The 23816-nt window shown below is 38.3% G+C and overlaps 1 protein-coding gene across 1 annotated transcript; it reads left to right on the top strand.

The window, feature by feature from the left end:
• The first annotated feature begins 10217 nt into the window (after positions 1-10217).
• pigc (phosphatidylinositol glycan anchor biosynthesis, class C) lies at positions 10218-19199 on the top strand. Its single transcript, XM_041792296.1, has 3 exons — positions 10218-11380; positions 16098-16329; positions 17364-19199. Exons 2-3 carry the CDS (start codon positions 16102-16104, stop codon positions 18015-18017), a joined length of 882 nt encoding a protein of 293 aa, XP_041648230.1. The 5' UTR covers positions 10218-11380; positions 16098-16101; the 3' UTR covers positions 18018-19199.
• The last annotated feature ends 4617 nt before the right edge of the window (positions 19200-23816 follow it).

Raw genomic sequence — 23816 nt, 5'->3', positions numbered from 1 at the left:
TATTAAAAACTGTAAAATAATGTTTTTAAAGAGCAAATATATAAGGAGAAAGTTGAAATCATAACTTTAAGTTACTGTAAAAGGTCAAGATATGATATAAGAAGTAAAAATTATGGATTTAAAATGTCAAAATATGAGGAAAAAATGGAAATCATGAGTTTGCAAGTCAAAATATGCCTCAAAATTTTAAATTGTGAATCTGATAGTTCAAAATTTGGGATTGAAAAGCCAGGAGTTGAAAATGTCAAAATATGGGCTAGAATTCAAAATGATGACTTAAAAAGTTAAAAACATGATTTAAATTCAAAATTGTGAGTGTAAAATGTCCAAATCTGATAAAAAAAGTAAAAATTATAAATTTAAAATGTCAAAATATGAGAAAAAAAAAGAAATTACGAGTTTTAAAGTCAAAATATGGGATTAAAAGCCAAAGTAAGGATTTTGAAAAGGTCAAAATATGACTTAAAATTTAAAATTGGTTATCTAAAAGATAATAATGTGACATTCACTGCCTGGCCCAAAAAAAAGTCACCACCAAAAAAAGGTCACACACTCTAATATTTCGTTGGACCGCCTTTAGCTTTGATTACAGCATGCATTTGCTGTCGCATTGTTTCAATAAGCTTCTGCAATGTCTCAAGATTTATTTCCATCCAGTGTTGCATTAATTTTAATATTGATGATGGGAGAGTCTGACCACTGCGCAAAGTCTTCTCCAGCACATCCCAAAGATTCCAAGAGGGTCTGGCTGCAGCCCTCGAGTAAACCTCTACGCCGGGGCGTTCAGCTGGAGACCTCTACGCTGGGGCGAAACCTCTACACTCGGGCGTGACGTACATTGCCCAAGCCTACGCTGGGGCGTGCAGTATGTTAGCTGTTGTTAGCATGACCTAGCTGTTGTTAGCATGACTACACCACTGTGCTTACACACATTAGCATACATACATTAGCATTAGTACATTACATAGCCCCAGTATGCTGGGGGCATAGCCCCAGCGTACTGGGGCTATATTTGGGCGTGCAGCAGCACACCAGTCATCGAGTTTGACACCTGTGCCCTACCAGGTCAAACCTGGTTGAAACTTCTTCAAATCTACCTGCAGGTCTGCCCTGAACCCTTAGCAGAGGTCTGTGCCATTGGTTCCCAACCTGGGGTCCAGGCACCCCTAGGGGGGGCGCGGGACCCTGTCTGCTCTGAGGGTGTCAAATCAGATGTCCAAATATATTCAGTAAGAATCGTGATTAGAAACATGATGTTTTAAGGCCAACAAGAGTATATGGGCCTCTTTTATCAGATTTTGATGATAAAAACAGTTAGAATTGATTTGAATTTTTCCGTGGGGGTCCTGGGGGCTTAGCTTCTCAAGTGGGGGGCTCTAAGGAAAACTGGTTGGGAACTCCTGGTCTGTATATGACACACATCACCTTAAAAGTGTTACTGAACATCAAAACAACACAAATAAAGCTCTGTGGTTAGTCCAACTGCCAGTCTCTGAGTACCGTCTACAGACAGACTGTGTGTACTCTGCTGTCAGAGAGAGACAGGAACAGTCAGATCTTCTCACTGACATCTTAAAAGGTCGGCCCTTTCTCTCCTCGGCCTCAGGGATTCAGCCGCCATGCTCTCCGTCTCCTCCGTCTCCTCTCTTCCTATCAGTGACTGCAGTAAAATCAGCAAATGATCAGATTTAGAAGCTCCAACAGAATAGGCTCAGTTTCAGTTACCATGGTTTCCTGCACACAAACAAGCTGTAAATGTGGCAGCAGGACCAGACTGGCAGGAACCAGGATACTCAGAAAACTCCACAGGGACCAGGATACTAAAAAAACCCCACAGGAACCAGGATACTAAAAAAACCCCACAGGAACCAGGATACTAAAAAAAAACCCACAGGGACCAGGATACTCAAAAAACCCACAGGAACCAGGATACTAAAAAAAACCCACAGGAACCAGGATACTAAAAAAAACCCACAGGAACCAGGATACTAAAAAAACCCACAGGGACCAGGATACTGAAAAACCCCACAGGAACCAGGATGCTAAAAAAAACCCACAGGGACCAGGATACTCAAAAAAACCCCACAGGGACCAGGATACTCAAAAAACCCCACAGGAACCAGGATACTAAAAAAACCCACAGGGACCAGGATACTCAAAAAAACCCCACAGGAACCAGGATACTCAAAAAAACCCCACAGGGACCAGGATACTAAAAAAAAACCCACAGGGACCAGGATACTAAAAAAACCCACAGGAACCAGGATACTAAAAAAAACCCCACAGGGACCAGGATACTAAAAAAAAACCCACAGGGACCAGGATACTCAAAAAACCCACAGGGACCAGGATACTAAAAAAAAACCCACAGGAACCAGGATACTAAAAAAACCCACAGGAACCAGGATACTAAAAAAAAACCCACAGGGACCAGGATACTCAGAAAACTCCACAGGGACCAGGATACTAAAAAAAACCCACAGGAACCAGGATACTAAAAAAACCCCACAGGAACCAGGATACTAAAAAAACCCACAGGGACCAGGATACTCAAAAAAACCCACAGGAACCAGGATACTCAAAAAAACCCACAGGAACCAGGATACTAAAAAAAACCCACAGGAACCAGGATACTAAAAAAACCCCACAGGAACCAGGATACTAAAAAAAACCCACAGGAACCAGGATACTCAAAAAACCCCACAGGAACCAGGATACTAAAAAAACCCACAGGGACCAGGATACTCAAAAAAAACCCACAGGAACCAGGATACTCAAAAAAAAACCACAGGAACCAGGATACTCAAAAAAAACCCACAGGAACCAGGATACTAAAAAAACCCCACAGGAACCAGGATACTAAAAAAAACCCACAGGAACCAGGATACTAAAAAAACCCACAGGAACCAGGATACTGAAAAACCCCACAGGGACCAGGATGCTAAAAAAAAACCACAGGAACCAGGATGCTAAAAAAACCCACAGGAACCAGGATACTAAAAAAACCCCACAGGAACCAGGATACTAAAAAAACTCACAGGGACCAGGATACTAAAAAAAAAACCCACAGGGACCAGGATACTAAAAAAAAAACCCACAGGGACCAGGATACTAAAAAAAACCCACAGGGACCAGGATACTAAAAAAAACCCACAGGGACCAGGATACTAAAAAAAACCCACAGGGACCAGGATACTCAAAAAAACCCACAGGGACCAGGATACTCAAAAAAACCCACAGGAACCAGGTTACTAAAAAAACTCCACAGGGACCAGGATACTAAAAAAACCCCACAGGGTCCAGGATACTAAAAAAACCCCACAGGGACCAGGATACTAAAAAAACCCCACAGGGACCAGGATACTCAAAAAACGCAGCTGTTAAATTCATCAAAAAATGACTATTGAAATAGTTTTAGAATCTGATGTTGAGGTGTTCCTGTAAAGCATCCTTGGGTTTCTTGAAAGGCGCTATATAAATTCAAGATATTATTATTATTATTATTATTATTATTATTATCTGTTTTTCAGAAATTCACTCGTCATTCATAATTAGTAAGACTGGCAGAAATGTTGCAAAAATGGCCTGAGTAAGTGATGAAAAGGGGTTAGAGAGTGGCAAAATGGGTTGTGGAGAGACACAAAGGGGCAAAAATGTGCAGCAAAAGAGGTTAAAATGTGGCAAAAAAAAATGGTAAAAGGAAAAAAGGGGCAAAAAGTATAAAAACAAGTTATTAGTGGTAACAATGGTGCAAAAAGTAATGAAAAAGGGTTAAAAAGTGACAGAAATGGATACAAGAGTGGCACAAAGGGGAAAAAATGTGCAGGAAAATAGGTTTAAAAGGGGTTAGAGAACAGAAAAATTGTTTTGAAGAGGCCAAAAGGTATCAAAAATGAGTTAAAAGTGGCAAAAATATTGCAAAAATAGCCTGGCAAAGTAGTGAAAAGGGGTTAAAGAGCGGGACACGGGAACATGATTAGCAGGAAAGTTGCAAAAATGGGTTAAAAAGTGTCAAAATGGGCAAAAGTGGCAAAAATTGTTTTAAAAATGGCAAAAATGATCAAAAAAAAGTTGAGGGGCAGAAAATGTTGCAGAAATGTCCAAATGAAGTAATGAAAGGGTTAAAAGTGTCAAAAAAGAATTAATATTAGTGCTTAATCACAGTTGGGGAGGGCCCATTATTTGGGATTTTCAGGGGCCTGGACAATTCTGTGGGCCGGCCTGTGTCTTTGTATCCTGCTGCATTATAGATAACAGGGATAGATCTCACTGTAATACCTAAAAATATGCTGCATTTTGAAAACAAATACAAATACTAGTACAGTAATATTTTAATCAGACCCAAATATTTATTTAATTTTTGTTTATTTGAAAGTCCATCCCCCAGAGTCTCTGTCCAGACTAAATCTGGCCCTTGTGCAGATGTGGTTGATGAGCCCTGCTTTAAACCCTTGTTCGGGGCTCGGGGCTATGCCATGAGCCACTGTTGTTCTTCCGTGCGATTCTTCTTTTTCTTCATCTTGCGGACAAAATTTCGCTGCGCTACTCCTCCTAGGGCTTTGAGTAAACCCCTACAAATTATACATCAAAACGTGTGGTTTGTTCCTGATCGGTGTGCGATGACTTTTCTAAGAGATTCGCAAGTTATTCGCCAAAAACTGCGAAAAAGTCCCATTAGAAATGAATGAGGAGAGGGATGAAGAAACAACAAAAATAGGGGTTTTCACCACCCCTACTGCTTCGCCATACTCTCACCTACAGAGATCATTCAAATTTTAAAACACAGGTATTTTTGTCCTGTCTTCAGGAATGTCTTTGGTATGCCGATGGGGTTTATGGTTTTCAATAGGCGAGTCTTCAAAACTCCTGTGCATTGACTGAAAATGCTTAAAAATCACCATGCTAGAGTGGATGATGTCATCACCCCGGAGGTTGGTAGAGCTGACACATTAACTGATAATTTTGTGAACAACTACTGACTATGGCCACAAATCTAACACCACACACATAAAATATATATCAGAATGGAGGAAATCTTGTCCCACTACTGTCAAACCAAGAACCAAAGCCATATCATGCACACTTTTGGCGTGAGAGGACCAACTGTCCAAAGTACGGCGACATCTCTCTCATCTGCTGCAATGTTATAGAATCTGAGATTTAAGGTCTTCAGACTCAGAAAGATGCCCGTTTTTTAGCTCGCCCCCCTGGCCACATTCTCACACAATCAACACCAAAATAACATCACTGTTAGTTCCAAGCCTGCAGATGCTCACGTCGAAATCTGTTTGATGATAGCATGTACAGTGTTCACACACGAAGAGGAGAAAGAGACTGTGTTCACAAGCAAAATCACCCAAACGGCTCTCTGTTCTCACAGGTGTACCTGCTCTCTGTGATTACTGATGATGTCATCGCTGATTAACACACATACAGCCCTCAATGAGCTCTGATCACGCACACACATGGAGCTGTTCCAATAAAGCAGCCCATTTAAACAATGCTTTAACAGGATGGTGGGACGCTGTGGGTGGCTTCTCATCCGCATACAGTCCTCCATAAAGTCTTTTGCGACTGACGTCGCCAAAGACAGCCACACATATATGAAGTGAATGGGAGAGATTGTGCATTTGTGTGTGTGTGTGTGTGTGTTAGCGCGCATGCATGTGTGTTTGTGTGTTGTCTTGACTTTGGTGACGTCAATCAAAATAAGAACACACAATCCTTTCTCAATAAAAGTTTTTCATGTGTTCAAATGGAGCTGGAAATGATAAAATTCATCTCTTCTGCACCTGCTCTCATCAAGACCTTGACAGGAACCGCACATCTGTATAAAATTCAATTAAAGGACTTTCTTTCGTAGGGAGGGTCAACACCACCAGGTATATCAAGAAGACAGCTGAGGCTCAGCCGCCAGGTGATCAGCATCAGCTAATCAGGCCACATGACTAAAACACATGAATGACGTCTTCTGTCATGTACAGTGTTTCTCAACCATTTCACCGTGTCATTGTGCAGCTACATGCTGCTTCAGCCTGGACTTGGACATGACTTTGTAATGACAAGTCAGGTCCATTGTCATTAATGACCTTGAAATGAACAACAGACTGAAATATAAAGAGCTGCATCAGTAAAATCAAACAATTTCTCATTCTCTTTAAGGACATCCATATTTTAAACACTAAAAACAAATTTCTGTCTACACGTTTGCTGTAGTTTAAAGAAATAGATTATCTTATTGTTTTGTGGTCTTTTTTTCTCATATGAGCTTTGACAGGGTTGGACACGATGCACAGATGAGCGTGTGTGTTAATGTGTGTGCGTTTGTGAGCGAGTGTGTCTCTCTGCTCTGTCTGCTGTCAGACAGCAAACAAGGCGCGTTTAACTGGAGCTAGAACTTCGCTTTTTGGAGCTAATCTATGGCACTCATACAGAGTTTGTTTTGCCAGGTTTACTACTTCAGTATGCAGACCCTTTGTGCTACTCATGTTACGCGCCTGACTGATGATACGCACAGCCAACAGCTGATGGATGACATGACAAAGTAGCGACTCAAAGTTACAGAGTCACAAACAGCGGCACTACGAGCGTGTCTGCGTGCATACACGAGCTAAATAAACACCGTATTCTCCTCATGGAGAAGGCACAGGCTTTCACCTGCAGCATTTTATCAATTCACACCGTTATGATGATGCATAGGCAGATCATGTGCGGCTCAAGTAGCGCACGCGAGGGGTGTGGGAGGTTGGATACCGGATCAGCTCCGTTTTCTCATTTGCTCTCTCCCCAACAGTTTTATAGTGCCCAGGGCATCTTTGGGATCTTTTATAACTTCCAGTTTGGTATCGTCTTCTGTAAGGAGAGCTGCTGCTCCAAGTGTCTGCACAACATTGATCTCGCGAGACTGATTTTTCTGCGACAAGAAATCTTGTGGCGTTTTGATCTCGTCACACCCCTACATTATACTGAAGAAATCTTCCCCTCCACATTCAGGAGTGAGATGGTACGAAACTGGCTCAGATCAGAGGACTCCTTCTCCTTAGGAATCAGGATCCCCACTGCTCTACACCAGGCTTTTGGGATAGACTGTTTCTCCCAGACTAACCTTAATAACCGCCACAGAAACCTAAGGACATCAGACGTGTTTTTATAAAACCTGTAGGGGACTCCGTTTGGCCCTGGGGCCAAAGAAGCCTTTGCACACCTAACTATATCCTGCACTTCCTTCCACTTTGGTGGTTTAACATCCATACTAAACTCTAGCTCCCCTAGTGGTGGCATGGCGGGTGGGAGGCCCAACTCCCTGTTCTGTCCTGGAGTTGAATGTGTTCTTTTTAAATAATCCTCTACCTCCTGCTCTGATGCTCTAAGCTGCCCTCCCTTTTCCTGAGTGAACAACCGTTTAACAAACTTAAAAAGATCCCTCTAAAATGCTGTCCTAGCCCGCTCCTTCTGCCTCCTTTTCCTCCTCAGTTGTTTCCAGTCTATTTCTTAACTCCTCCTGTAAAACATGAATTCCCTCTGTCTCCTCTTCCGTAGCCTTCCTCCACTGATTCCTTAACTGTCTCCTCTCCTTTACTAACTTATCTATCTCTTTCTGTCTTCTAGATTTAGCTGGCTGCACCCTCTCAACCCTGTTTCTGTCTTGCACTCCAAACCTTTCTACACCATATGCAGATATTCTATCTCCTATTTTCTCTAGCTTGTTTACCACCGTTTCCTTGATGCCTTCTAACAACATTACAAGGTCCCTATTAACTGTCTCCCACTCTTTCCTCTCACTGGCCTTGGCCATTTGACTTTGTCTTTATGCTCAAAAGTTCTCCCTCTGGTTGGCAGGCTGTCCTCAGTGTCATCCACATTTCTTCCGCCCAGGCTACCCCCCTCCCCTGCAGTGCCAGAGTTACTGATATCCTGCGACTGTGGTTTTCTACCTGCCCCTGGACTTCAGCCGACTGACTTCTCAGGAAGTGCTGATCGATGTGGCGACCCTGCACTCCTTTTACCAAACACTTCATCCTCCCCTGATGCGTTCTAAGGCCTTTGACTGACGTTACCTTCTGCCAACCACAAGGACTAACCTGGAGCTTTGTTCCATCTGTGACTCTGTTCCTTCCCTCCACTGGTGCATTCATTCATCTCCTAGCTCCAGTCATAATCTGACCTTTTAGATTCACTATCTTAAATTTTAAGTTCTATCTTGACCTTTTAAACTCAACATTTTGGTTTTTTATCTCATATTGTGACTTTTTTGACTCCTAACTTCAATTTGTAATCCCATATTTCAACCTTTTAAACTCATGCTTTTTACTTTCTATCTCATATATTTGCCTTTTGAAAATATTATTTTAACTTCTGATTTTGTGTTCTGGCCTTTTAAACTAATATTTTGAGTTTTTATCTCAGATTTTGAGCCTTTAACTTATCATTTTGACTTTCTTTTTTTAAAATCTCAAAATCATTTGTCATCAGTTTTCTCCCCCTTAATGTTTTACCTGTGAAAGTAAGGTTGACAGTTTGTGGTTAAATCTTGACCCTGTTAGGCCCTCAGGTTAGACCTAAATCCAGATTTTGGCCCCTGCTGTGACTGAGTCTGACTCCCCTGTCTTAGAGGAAAAGACAAAAAGTCATCCAAACCTCGAGTTATCAGACGTTTACCTTTGTGCATAACAAGTTCTTTTTTCCTGGTTCAGTGTGTAAAAGCAGGTCTGTATCCAGCTGTAAGTCCATTATCCTCGACATCAGAAAGATCCAAATTTCACACCTGAGCAGGTTTAAATGCAAAATAGCAGAACTTTCAAATGTCACTAAAAGGCTGAGATTAATTGCGATTAAAAATTGTAATCTCTTGACAGCCCCAGCCTATAAATGTAGTGGATAACCACAGATCTAGGTGCCGTAGCTCCATTTGGTCTCACATCTGAAGTCCATCACCCCACCATGTCTTAAAACACCATCAGACACATCACAACTCCTAAACTCAGAAGCTTCCAGAAAATTTAGCCCGACAAAGTCATAGAAACCTAAAGAGGGGTCTCCTCCAGTGATCATGGGGTAAAGGACCCCGGGGTGGAGCTAACGCCACTAGAGATGCTGCTAACAACACTAACGCTGCTGTTTGGCACTAAAAGGATCCTGAAGAACTAAACTGACCCTCTTTCCCCATGGCCTGAATGGCGCCCAGCTCTGCTGGGTGGGGGTCAGATTGTTGGGGGGTGGGGTGTCTCCTTACAGCCACCTACTGTGTGAAGATGTGGAGCTGCCGTCTCTCTGGTGACACCACTCTATTTCTATCCTCCTGACACCTTCAAGGTCACTGCACAACGAGGCGTTCACCGACCCTCTGTTTTTTTAATGTTTGTGCTGTTGTTGAACGTCATGGTTGCACTTCCTCTAACAGCGTGTCCTCAGTTGAACTGAAAGTGTTTTTCAGTGATCCTGATGTTTGCATGAAGTCGTGTTGTTGTTGTCAGACACGACAGCGGCCTGGCTTTATGTTACAACTCTTTATTCTCACTGATGAAGGTTTGGAGGCTCCGTGGTGCCATAGTCTGATTTTCCCTGCACTGTAAAATAAACAGATAAGCAGTTTATAACAGATTTGTGTTCTATGGTGAGATTTAAACCAAACTTTTACACCTTTAGTCTGAAATAATGAAGCTTGTGTTTTGGTCGTTCTGCTGTGAGGTGGAAATTTCAGAATCAGAGTCGATGAACTTTAACGTGACGATAACATCCTTGTACCCCCCTCAGGTGGTTAAGTGCTGATCGGTAAGCTATCCTCCCCTAACCTGGCATGCCAGACTGGTAAACCTCTCATAGACAGCGTTTGGGAAAGGGCAGAGCCTTTGAAAAAAAAAAATTGGAGTGTGATTGGATGAACATTCTGTCACATCTTTAGGGGCCAATCAGAGCAACAAAACACATGACGTTGTAGCCGCTAACTGAGGAATAACCATGGCGACTGTAGACACGTCAGTACAGGATTTTTGTGGTTTTTGAAAAGAAAAGAACTCCCTGCTGTTCTTTGTTCTTCTTTTAACAAAGAAATGTCATCAAGTTCTGATAAAACTGGTGCTTTAGCAGCATCCACGCTAATCTTTTCTGCCATAATTGCACCGGCCTCTCGTTGCTGCTTGTTTACATCACGACTCCGCCGCACCTGAAAGTACTGCCCCTCGTCACTGATTGGTCCTGTCACTTTCTAACCAGGCCCAAACGGTTCAGACTGGAGCTTTGCAAGATGGATTCACCAGTGCTCTCTGTGTAAATTATATTCTGACATGGTAAATAATTAACCAGTAGGATTAGTAGAGTCAGAGAACACCAACAGTCATGCTTGCATGCTGCTGATTTTATCATTGACTGTTCAAAATACCAGCAGTGTGGAGTTTAAGTAGGTAAAAACAGCAGGTAACAGTAGGTAAATGGGTGTTTGGTAGATTATCTCTGTTGTAAAAATGATTCCTGTTAATAAACCCTACAACACAGTAAAGCCTCTTTAGAATGGAGCCACATTAGTGAGGAACATGCATGTGTGGGATGAGCAGCAGAGCTGAGTTTGTGGGTCAGTCCATGAAAAATGGACTAAATCTTCTCTGCCAACACCAAACAGCTGATTCTGCTGCTGACTCTTGTTTTGGGTTTCTGGTTCCTCCAGGTGCTGACATTCAGGTGCCTGATTGGTTCCTGTTACGTTCAGCGATGATTCAGTTCAAACCAACAACTTTATTAATCCCTCCACTGGTTCAGAGCAGCTTTACATGAAAACAGAGAAACAACAACATGTAAGCTAAAACACAGAGTGGTGAGGAGCCAGGCTGATGTGGCTGTGTATGGTTCTTACTGAGCCGTCCTGCTGTTGAATGAACAAACCGTCTGATTGACCAAATGTCTTGTTTTTTCAGACTTCAATCATCCAGTCCACCAAACAAGAGTCAATGGAGAATGGTGTAGGATGTAGTGATAAGAATCATTGTTACAACAAAGAAAATAATCTACTGATTCAAAATAAATGTGTATCAGCACTTTTCTTTCAGTTCATGATGGCCAAAAATGTCCTTAATCTTTGTTTAGTTAGCACATTCATGTGCAAGAGTTACAACCCTCCGTTTGTTAAAACGTTTGTATTAGTTTAGTTTAGTCTGTTTCTATCTAAAGTAGTAGGTGACTAATAATGAACGGTTTCGGTGATTGTAAAAGCGTTTTAAGTTTTTTAAAGCCGTCTTTTATCAAGTTATACCAGAGTTACTGCGATCGTCAGCTGTCCACCAGCAGGGGGAGCTGTGAGCTCTGTGCGACAGCACTTTACTTCCGGTCCAGCGACATGAAGAGATTGTAGCTTCCGGTAGTATCGGCGCCGAACAGAACAGACGCTCAGGTAGGTGAATAAGACATTTGCGGACATTAAAGGATGTTTGATAGATCGTAGTTATTGTTTTTGACCTTACAGACGTGTTTAGATCGAGTTTGAATGTTTCCCGCCGTGTTAAAGACAGATGTAGATTAGCATTCATGCTAGCTCCGTTGGTGTTGTGGCTTAAGGAGTGTCCGTGTTAACTGGTGACAGTAAGCCGGAAGTATCTGTGGTTGTTTCTGTTATAACTCTTGACAAACTTAATGAATAATCACGGACCCTCCTTGGTTTGGTTTGTAGATTCAGGTTTATCTGATGAGTGTAAAGTGACAGTGTTAAAGACTCAGGCATTTGTGAGGACACCTTTACAGCTTCAGCGTCCACACAACCAGAAATCTCCTGTTATTTTAACCGGAGTTCATAATAAATGATGTCTTTAGCTCATATTTATTCTACACAGTTCCTCTGTGAGGACGTGTGGTTTTAGAGGATGACTATTTAAATGATTTACAAATGTTTTAGGGACCACTAAATAATCAAATATTAGACAAACTGCCACATAGTATTACATAATAATATGTAATACTAAAATATCTGACTAAATACAAGCTCGACAAAAATATGTAGTCAAGATCTTAAAAACCGAAATATCTTTAATGATCGTCAGAATATGTGATCATTTATATACAGAAGGTTTTAATGATAACATCGCTGTTACTGTAAGGATGGATAGGGTCACAATGTTACTAAATGTTTTAAAACCTAATTTTTCAGAAAGGATGAAGAAGAGAGGGATGACTCCATCAAAAATGTCAGACATTGATCATTGGAAACGTCTCAGATTCTCTTCATACTGCTGATATCAACATCGTTTGATTTGTTTTGCTATCATATCTTAGGCCTGTGTGATCATTAGACTGTATTGATTAATTTCAGATGGAAAGATTACTAAACTACTGTTCTCAGGTACAAGAACAGTTACTTTGATTAAAACTGACTTAAGTAGAATTTAAAAAAACTCTAGAGAAAGTAAAAACATTTCCTTTAAAGTTTACTCCAACTACTGAGTTTCTCCTGAGGAGAGAAATATGAACGTTCATTAATGTGCAATAAGACCCGGAGGATCTGAATGTCCAACCAGGTGATTCAGGTAAAACTACACCTGTATAAAACAATCAAAGCTGTCTCATGGATTAGTACTGTTGATCTTTAAGTGTTTATTTATTTACTCTATAAATTATCCTGTTAAATGTAGTCAAATACTTTACTTCCCCACTTTATACTTAAGTTAAAGTTAAATTACTGATTTTTAAAACTACTCACAGGTACGAATACACAAAAAAGTTACTCATTCACAGTATCTAGAGTAAATGTAAATACGTCCTATCCACCTCTGATAAATCCTATTTCTGAAAATCTAGATTTAAAAAAAGAGAAAATCTAGATTTAAAAAGAGAAAATCTAGATTTAAAAAAGACAAAAATCTAGATTTTTTAAAAAAGAAAATCTAGATAAAAAAAGACAAAAATCTAGATTTAAAAAGAGAAAATCTAGATTTAAAAAAGACAAAAATCTAGATTTTTTAAAAAAGAAAATCTAGATAAAAAAAAGACAAAAATCTAGATTTAAAAAAGGAAATCTAGATACAAAAGAAAAAATCTAGATTTAAAAAAGACAAAAATCTAGATTAAAAGAGAGAAAATCTAGATTTAAAAAAGACAAATCTAATTTTAAAAAAAGAGAAAATCTAGATTTATAAATCTAGGTTTAAAAAAGAGAAAATCTAGATTTATAAATCTAGATTTATAAAAGAGAAAAATCTAGATTTATAAATCCAGATTTATAAAAAGAGAAAATCTAGATTTATAAATGTAGATTCAAAAAAGAGAAAATCTAGATTTAAAAAAGACAAAAATCTGGATTTAAAAAAGGAAATCTAGATACAAAAGAGAAAATCTAGATTTAAAAAAGACAAAAATCTAGATTAAAAAAGAGAAAATCTAGACTTAAAAAAAGACAAATCTAATTTTAAAAAAAGAGAAAATCTAGATTAAAAAAAGAGAAAATCTAGATTTAAACAACAGACAATCTAGATTAAAAAGAGAAAATCTAGATTTAAAAAGGCAAAAATCTAGATTTAAAAAAAGAAAATCTAGATAAAAAAAGACAAAAATCTAGATTTTTTAAAAAAGAAAATCTAGATAAAAAAAAGACAAAAATCTAGATTTAAAAAAGGAAATCTAGATACAAAAGAGAAAATCTAGATTTAAAAAAGACAAAAATCTGGATTTAAAAAAGGAAATCTAGATACAAAAGAGAAAATCTAGATTTAAAAAAGACAAAAATCTAGATTAAAAAAGAGAAAATCTAGACTTAAAAAAAGACAAATCTAATTTTAAAAAAAGAGAAAATCTAGATTAAAAAAGAGAAAATCTAGATTTTATACAATCTACATTAAAAATAGAAAATCTAGATTTAAAAACGCAAAAATCTAGATTTAAAAAAAGAAAATCTAGATAAAAAAAGACAAAAATCTAGATTTTTTAAAAAAGAAAATCTAGATAAAAAAAGACAAAAATCTAGATTTAAAAAAGGAAATCTAGATACAAAAGAAAAAAATCTAGATTTAAAAAAGACAAAAATCTAGATTAAAAGAGAGAAAATCTAGATTTAAAAAAGACAAATCTAATTTTAAAAAAAGAGAAAATCTAGATTTATAAATCTAGGTTTAAAAAAGAGAAAATCTAGATTTATAAATCTAGATTTATAAAAGAGAAAAATCTAGATTTATAAATCCAGATTTATAAAAAGAGAAAATCTACATTTATAAATCTAGATTTATAAATGTAGATTCAAAAAAGAGAAAATCTAGATTTAAAAAAGACAAAAATCTGGATTTTAAAAAAAGAGAAAATCTTGATTTAAAAAAAGAGAAAAGCTAGATTAAAAAAGAGAAAAGCTAGATTAAAAAAGAGAAAAGCTAGATTAAAAAGAGAAAATCTAGATTTAAAAAAAGAGAAAAATCTAGATTTAAAAAAGACAAAAATCTGGATTTTAAAAAAAGAAAAATCTAGATCTATAAATCTAGATTTATAAAAGAGAAAAATCTAGATTTATAAATTTAGATTTTAATCTAGATTTATAAATCTAGGTTTAAAAAAGAGAAAATCTAGATCATAAAAGAGAAAATCTAGATTTATAAATCTAAATTTTAATCTAGATTTATAAATCTAGGTTTAAAAAAGAGAAAATCTAGATCATAAAAGAGAAAAATCTAGATTTATAAATTTAGATTTTCTCTTTTTTTAAACCTAGATTTATAAATCTAGATTAAAATCTAAATTTATAAATCTAGATTTTTCTCTTTTATGATCTAGATTTTCTCTTTTTTAAACCTAGATTTATAAATCTAGATTTTCTCTTTTTTAAACCTAGATTTTCTCTTTTTTTAAACCTAGATCTATAAATCTAGATTTATAAAAGAGAAAAATCTAGATTTATAAATTTAGATTTTAATCTAGATTTATAAATCTAGGTTTAAAAAAAGAGAAAATCTAGATTTATAAATCTAGGTTTAAAAAAGAGAAAATCTAGATCATAAAAGAGAAAATCTAGATTTATAAATCTAGGTTTATAAAAGAGAAAAATCTAGATTTATAAATCTAAATTTTAATCTAGATTTATAAATCTAGGTTTAAAAAAGAGAAAATCTAGATTTATAAATCTAGGTAAAAAAAAGAGAAAACCTAGATTTATAAATCTAGGTTTAAAAAAGAGAAAATCTAGATCATAAAAGAGAAAAATCTAGATTTATAAATTTAGATTTTAATCTAGATTTATAAATCTAGGTTTAAAAAAAGAGAAAACCTAGATTTATAAATCTAGGTTAAAAAAAGAGAAAACCTAGATTTATAAATCTAGGTTTAAAAAAGAGAAAATCTAGATCATAAAAGAGAAAAATCTAGATTTATAAATTTAGATTTTAATCTAGATTTATAAATCTAGGTTTAAAAAAAGAGAAAATCTAGATTTATAAATCTAGGTTTAAAAAAGAGAAAATCTAGATTTATAAATCTAGGTTTAAAAAAGAGAAAATCTAGATTTATAAATGAGAAAATCTGGATTTTAAAAAGGAAAAAAAGATCTAGATTTTTCCGCTCCCCTCGGCCTTTCCCAGGTTGAGTGAAGGTCTACTGGTAGGAAACGTGGCACACTTGAGCAGGTGTGCAGAAAGCTGTGGGGATTCTCTGACCTGCTCAGTATATTTTTGCTGTCCGTTTAAACATTTCTATTTCCCCCTACACATGAGATCACCTTCAGGGATCAGTGTGGTGTGTTCTGTATTGTCTTGTTCTTCTTACCTGCAGTGACACAGGAAAGAAAGTTGATTGAAATCATAAATCAGGTTTGGTTTGGAAAAATCGTAAGTTTTATCTGTCAGCCCGGCCCTATTTCATCCTGACAACCCAAACAGGATTTTTTCCTCTGATATACAACACACAGTCAGCACAGGTGACTGTGGTCAGTGCAAAAAGACTCAGACAGATAAACACTAGATGTCAGAGGGAGCTAGATGTTTCATTTCTTTGATTCTCTCTGCAGATGACTAAATCTACACAAACACGTCTGCAGAGCCGGTCTGGAGCTCTCAGCTCTTCTGGTGTTTTCTCTAAAAACTGTTTCTTGTTTGGTGAAGTTTGGGAGCAGTATTAGAGTCATCTTCTGCTGTGTCTGTGATCAGGGTGATGGGGCCAGACGGGGCCCCGGGGTCAGCGGTGCCCTGGAGGAAGGTTCTGTGGGAGCGCCAACCGTTCCCTGACAACTACGTGGACCGGCGTTTCCTGGAGGAGTTACGGAGGAACGAGGGGATCAGACAGTACCGATACTGGGCCGTGGTGAAGGAGGCCGGCTTTGTGGGACAGCAGCTGTCCTGTGTGGCCATTTTTATCTCGCTGTGGCTCTACATGGAGCAGGTACTCCTCACAAACCTTCATACTGAATCAGAGTTAGACCATTAAAACTAACGTCATGTCAGCTGCGGTCACACATCTCCAGCTCATCACTACTAGCTAATCTCAGTCTGGCCTCTGATTTTACAGTTGACTTTAAAAGCACAGGAAGATCTTTACCCTGACGTAGGTTTAGATTTGAAAAAGAAAATCTAGATAAAAAAGACAAAAATCTAGATTTAAAAAAGAAAATCTAGATACAAAAGAGAAAATCTAGATTTAAAAAAGACAAATCTAATTTGAAAAAAGAGAAAATCTAGATTTAAAAAAACAGAAAATTTAAATTAAAAAGAGAAAATCTAGATTTAAAAAAGACAAAAATCTAGATTTTTAAAAAAAGAAAATCTAGATTAAAAAAGACAAAAATCTAGATTTAAAAAAGAAAATCTAGATACAAAAGAGAAAATCTAGATTTAAAAAAGACAAATCTGATTTAAAAAAAGAGAAAATCAGCTCATCACTACTAGCTAATCTCAGTCTGGCCTCTGATTTTACAGTTGACTTTAAAAGCACAGGAAGATCTTTACCCTGACTCTCTTCAGCTGCATCTCCATGAAAAAAAAAAAAAAAAAAAAGGACGTAGGTTTAGATTTGAGGTTTTTCAGATTTATAAAAGACAAAAATCTAGATTTTTTAAAAAAGAAAATCTAGATAAAAAAAGACAAAAATCTAGATTTAAAAAAAGAAAATCTAGATAAAAAAGACAAAAATCTAGATTTTTTAAAAAAGAAAATCTAGATAAAAAAAGACAAAAATCTAGATTTTTTAAAGAAATTCTAGATTAAAAAAAGACAAAAATCTAGATTTAAAAAAGAAAATCTAGATAAAAAAAGACAAAAATCTAGATTTTTTAAAAAAGAAATTCTAGATAAAAAAAAAAGACAAAAATCTAGATTTAAAAAAGAAAATCTAGATCTAGAGGTTTTTCAGTCATTATTTCCTTAGGCTCTCTTTGACGGTATCACTGTTTTGCTAAATCCTCTTCTGCTCTCCTGCAGGGTCTCCTGCCTCCTGAGACGCTCCTGTGGAGCAGCCTACTCTGCGCTCTGATTGGTTATGGACTCTACCAATCCCTGACGTCCCCACTGGAGTCGGGCTGTAAGACCCGAACTCGTCTGGCTGATCTTCAGAGCGCCGCCATCTTTCTCTCCTTCACATTTGGCTTCTCTCCGGTTCTGAAGACGCTCACAGAGTCGGTGAGCACGGACACCGTGTACGCCATGTCTGCCGTGATGCTGCTCGCCCACCTGGTGTCCTTCCCCTATGCCCACCCCTCCCCCCCTGGCAGCCTGTCCCTGAACGCTGCCCTGTTCGCCTCGGTGTGTTTGGCCTCCAGGTTACCGGGAGCGTTGCATACCTTCGCCATGCTGAGCTGTGCCCTGGAGGTTTTTGCTCTTTGGCCATGTCTGCTGCAGAGACTTCGAGAGAAAAAACCCGCTCACTTCACAGCTGTCTGTGTGGGCGTCTGTGTCGGAGGGGTGGGCAGTCTGGGCTCTCAGTCACCAGGGGGCGCTGTGCTCTTAGCCTTGGCCTTAGGGAGTGTGACTCTGCTCTGCCCCCTGCTGTTAGTGCGTCTGCAAAGACACAAAGACAACATTCAGGGTCCATGGGACGAGGCCGAGATCCATGAGGACCTCGGTCTGCTGCACTGACCCACAGAGACACAAAGACAACATTCAGGGTCCATGGGACGAGGCCGAGATCCACGAGGACCTCGGTCTGCTGCTCTGACCCACAGAGACACAAAGACAACATTCAGGGTCCATGGGACGAGGCCAAGATCCATGAGGACCTCGGTCTGCTGCACTGACCCACAGAGACACAAAGACAACATTCAGGGTCCATGGGACGAGGCCGAGATCCACGAGGACCTCGGTCTGCTGCTCTGACCCACAGATCGGGGGACCCAGGGTTAAACTGACCAAGGATTTTAAACAAACTCATACACTGACATGTTTACTGAAGCACTCAAATGAATGTGGATGCATCTGTTTGGACAACAACGGCGCCTCATTACTCCCCCACTTAGGCCACAGCGATCTTTTAATGCTCCTCTCATCAGTGCAGACCTCACAGCATGTCCCATCAGATCTCACATCACATGGTGCAGCATCCATGAATTGATTAATCCTCTTCTCTGTAAATTTCAGTAACAGAAGCTACGATGCTCTGTGCTTTGATTCAGAATGTGAAGAAAAGGAGATGTAGAGCTTTGACAAGGATTTGATGGCAATAAGCTGAATTTTTTACCCCAGAACGCAACAGTTCAGTCACAGATGCAGATATCATTAGAGCACCACTATCTCCACTCTGTAAACCAAGCTACAAAGCTCTGTGAGAGAGGAAAGGGAAAGAAAATCAAGATAATCCTCTGGTAAGACTCTCTTTGTCCAGGTGAGGAGGAGGAAAGCTGCACCAGAGCACCAGATAAAAACGGCACACAGGCTGTCAGGACACTTCAGCAGAAATCAGTGAAATCCAGCTGACTTTGCCACTGAGGATTTCTTACTTCACAAGTTTCTGGGACTAAATTATATTGACCAGGGTCACAGGCACTATCATGGGCGTAGCACAGGGGGGGAAAGGGTACTGATTACCCGGGCCCTCAGGGGCCCTGAAGAAGCCTGTAGTACAGGGATGTTGAACTTTATCACAGCAGGGGCTGAATTAACTGTCAACCTAATTTTTACCAGCAATGAATCATGGGAGAAAAAAAGCCTTAGCACTGATGATAAATGATTTTGAGATTTAAAACAGTGAAAATGGTGAGCTTAAAGGCTCAAAATCTGAGATAAAAATTCAAACTTTAAAGGCATTTAAAGTCAAAATCATGTTTTTAAAAGGCAAATATTTAAGACAAAGTTTAAATCATGATTTTTTTAAGGGTCAAAACGTGAGATGAAAATTTGAAATCATGAGTTTTAAAGGTCAAAATATGAGATATATTTCAAAATCATTGGTTAAAAATGTTAAAGCCTGAGAAAAAAATTTATTTTGAGTTTCACAGGTTTAAATATTACTTAGAATTTAAAATTGAGGATACAGAAGGCTAAATTATGAGATAAAGGTCAAAGTAAGGAGCGAAAAAGGTCAAAACCTGAGAAAAAAAATAAAATCATGAGTTTGAAAGGTCAAAATATAACTTAAAATTCTGAAATAGAGGATTAAAATAGGCAGAAAATCATAAAAAGTCAAAATGTGAACTGAAAAGGTGAAAATATCAAAAAGGTTAAAACAATATCTTTGCCTGATAACTGTGAGATGCAACACCAAGAATAAGAAAGGAAAACAGAAATGTATTTTCCCACGTTCCTTACTTTTTATCTAATAATTTTAACATTTTCTAATTTCTATGACAGAACAAGGATATTTCAAATCATCAGGGTTAGGTTTAAATGTTTAAATCTGCAGATCAGTGGGACAGTTGGAATAAAAATATAATCTGACGGGCCAGGTACAACTGTACCACGGGCCGGATTTGGCCCCCGGGCCTTGAGTTTGACACCCCTGCTATAAACAATGTAAATGCTGTTTTAATGCTCTCTCTCAGATGTGTGAAGGTGAATTCAGTGTTCTCAATCAGGAATTTAAATATTGACACTAAGATTTGAATGTTTTTAAATGTTTTTTTTTTGCACTAAAACATGTTTAATTATTGATTATTGTTAAATTTCCTGAGGGTCATTTAAAGATTGTTTAATACACTAATAAAGAAATGAAAGTTTTAAATGTCTGTCAGTTTATTTCTTTATATTTTAGACTAACAGAATATGGAAATGCAAGTTTTAGAGCTTTTTAAAATCATTGTTTTGATTTTGTAGAGGACCAGTATATTTCAAATAAGATAACTGAACTTAGCGTTGAGTTTGCAGATCCGTGCTGAAGGTGTGAGATAGACAGCCGTCTCTGTCGGAGTCTTCTCATTGAAATTTCAGTTCATTTCTGTTCTTTGGAGACACATGATTCCTGCTCTCTGTGATCAGCTTTATTGATAACGGTCACATTTGATGAAGGGCTGGCCAGTATTGATCTTTCAGGGCTGATATTGATTATTATTGGTAACTGATAGTTCAAACAGATATGCATTTAAATAGAAATGAGCTTCTAGGAAGTTTCAAATGTGATATTTTACATGTGATAGAATGTACAGTCTACCTGCTATTAAACAAAGCTGGCCTTCTTTAGGATTACTAAAGATGAATATTTTTTGTTGACTGTTAGAATAAAATGCTCATAGATAAGATCATGATGTTGGGGTCAGGGGTCCTCAACCTTTTCAGCCCGCGACCCCTAAAATAAAGGAGCCAGAGACCGGGGACCCCCACTGGACCTGAAGGTGGCTGAACACAGCCATGAACACTCTAGAATAGTCATGTGGAGACAAGGCTGACCACTAGGGGGGCAAATGGGAGAGCTTTCTGGGGCCCACCTGAACCAGGGTCAGCAAAATCCTGGTCCATGGAAAAGTTAAGCTGTGGTATTTTATGTGTAACCTGATTAATAACCACTGTTATCAAAGAAACACATTTAATTCATTTGTGTAGTAAGTAGCCCTCTTAAAATGTAAATCCTTTAGTTATAAATAGAATTAGAATATGTTAAAACCAGCTAAAAGGGGTTAATAATGGCAAAAAAGAGTGGGAAAGGTGGTGAAATTGCATTTTAAAAGTAGCAAAAATTGGGTTAGAAATGCCAAAAATTAGATAAAAATACAAATGGCAAAAATGGGTTAAAGTGGCATAAATGTGCATATTAAGTGGTAAAATGGGATTCAAAAGTGGCTGAAATGGTGTTAAAGTGGCAAAAATAGGTGGAAATTTGGTGAAATGGGATGAAAATTGATATAAACTGACTAAAAAGGGTTAGCTGAGGCAGAAATAGTCAGAAACTGGCAAAAATGGGCATATCAGATTGTGAAATGTGGCTTAAAAAGTGGTAAAAGGGGTTAATAGTGGCAATAATGTGTCAACAGAGCCAACAATAGACAGAGAGTGGCAAGATTTGGTTTAGAAGTGGCAAAAACAGGCAGAAAACTAGAAAAGCACACAGAGAGCACAGACCTCCGCCATTAGTGCTATCTCCCAATAGTGAAGGATCCTTTAAAAACTTTCTGGATCCGTCCCCATGTGGCCCCCACCACAGCATTTGCTGATTACTCCTTCCCTGGTGGGGTGGAAACACAGTGAGGAAAGACATTGGCTTTACTACAGGTGGACTGTCATGGCAAAAGCATTGCCTGCTGGTGCCAACAGATGCACTGACAGTCCCACCCATGGTCTCACTGGACGACTGGAAGTCATGGCAGAGGGTGAATATTCCTCTATTCCTCCCAGCATTGTGAGTATTCTCACTACAGTTCGCTGTCTTTCTCTCTGTTACGCTCCAACTCGTCTCCTTGACTAGGCGTGTGTCTTTCAAACTCTATAAACTCCAAAACTTTGAATGGAAACACACCAAAAATGCTGCTGGGATTGAAGTTACTCATGTCCGCCATCTCCTGGTGTACAGTGGTAACAGTGCAGAGCTCTCTATCTCCCAATAGTACAGAATCCTTTAAAAAATTCCCAGATCCAGACGGTGATCCGGATCAGTCCCAAAATCTAATCAGTTCTTTCTTATGCCATTTCTGACATTTCCTGAAAATTTCATGAAAATCCGTCGATGACTTTTTGAGTTATGTGGCTAACAAACAAACAAACAAACAAACAAACAAACAAACAAACAAACGCACCCGATCACATAACCTCCTTGGCAGAGGTTAAAGTGGTGGAAAAGGTTCAAAACTGAAAAAAAATGGGTTTTAAGTGGCAAAATGTGTTAAAGTTGTTGGGAAAAGTGATAAAAATGGGTAAAAATTAGGCAAAATTGGTGTTAGGTGGTAATGTTGTAATTCAAAAATGTTCTTAGTTTTTTCAGGCAGACCCCTCTCAGTGCTGAGAACCCCCGCTCTACAGGGATAGTTAAAATCTATCTTTATGTGCTCGTAGTGATTCTTTACCCCTTATTTAAACTCTAAATCCATGTTTTAATCATTTACAGTGATTTCAGACATGTAGCTCTTGTTGGGCCCTTGTAGAAGGAGGCCCAGGCCCCAGGCCTGGGCCTCCCTCAGTAAAGCCTCTTGTTGATATGAAGGCCTACTCCACTGATCATCAACTGGCGGCCCGAGGGCCATATCAGGCCTCCCAAAGCTTCCTATCTGGCCCCCAGAAGATCATCAAATTCAGAAAAGGCAGAAAAGAAGATGTAGGTTTATGGGTATCTTTTGGCTACAGCTGTTAAATCAAAATGATTAATATTGAAATAATTTTAGAATGACTTAATATTTGATCTGTTCTTACAAAAATTCCTTTGTCAGCCATTATTAGTAAATATCTAAAAACTATTTTAAAAAATAGGTTAAGACTGGCAGAAATGTTGCAATAATGGTCAGAAAAAGTGGTGAAACGGGTAAGAGAATGGCAGAAATGGGTGATAACTGTCAAAATGGGTTGTGGAATGGCACAAAGGGACAAAAAATGACAGGTAAAGTTGTGAAAAGAGTGGCAAAAATGGGTAGAAGAGGAAAAAGGGGGCAACAAGTATCAAAAATGGGCTAAAAGGGTCAAGAATGATGGGAAAAAGTAATGAAAAAAGGTTAAAAAGTGGCACAAGAAATGAAAAGTTGCAACAAATAGAAGAAAATAATTCTCTTATGACTTGAGAAAATTACTTTAGTTTATGAATATGTTCAAACGTCTGTTTTCATGTAATAAAAAATGATGCAATGAAAAAAAAAGTTCCATTAGTCGCAGTCTAATCATGCATCAAACCATCAGTTCTCTTTAGTCGCGGTCTAATCACGCATCAAACCGTCAGTTCTCTTTAGTGGCGGTCTAATCACGCATCAAACCATCAGTTCTCTGTAGTCGCGGTCTAATCACGCATCAAACCGTCAGTTCTCTTTAGTCGCGGTCTAATCACGCATCAAACCATCAGTTCTCTTTAGTGGCGGTCTAATCACGCATCAAACCATCAGTTCTCTTTAGTGGCGGTCTAATCACGCATCAAACCGTCAGTTCTCTTTAGTGGCGGTCTAATCACGCATCAAACCATCAGTTCTCTGTAGTCGCGGTCTAATCACGCATCAAACCATCAGTTCTCTTTAGTCGCGGTCTAATCACGCATCAAACCATCAGTTCTCTTTAGTGGCGGTCTAATCACGCATCAAACCATCAGTTCTCTTTAGTGGCGGTCTAATCACGCATCAAACCATCAGTTCTCTTTAGTGGCGGTCTAATCACGCATTAAACCATCAGTTCTCTTTACACCGCGTTCCACATTATTATGCAAATGATATTTTTCTCTTATTTTCCTAAACATTGATGCAAATGACAGTCAGAATTCTTTTCAAGTCATCAGCCATTAGAGCATAATTCAAATGTTTTCGAACAAACTTCATAATGATAAAA

Source organism: Cheilinus undulatus, linkage group 7 (genome assembly GCF_018320785.1).
Source record: "Cheilinus undulatus linkage group 7, ASM1832078v1, whole genome shotgun sequence".
Taxonomy (NCBI): Eukaryota; Metazoa; Chordata; class Actinopteri; order Labriformes; family Labridae; genus Cheilinus; species Cheilinus undulatus.
Note: the sequence above shows the minus strand (reverse complement) of the source record. Positions and strands in the feature narration are given on the sequence as shown.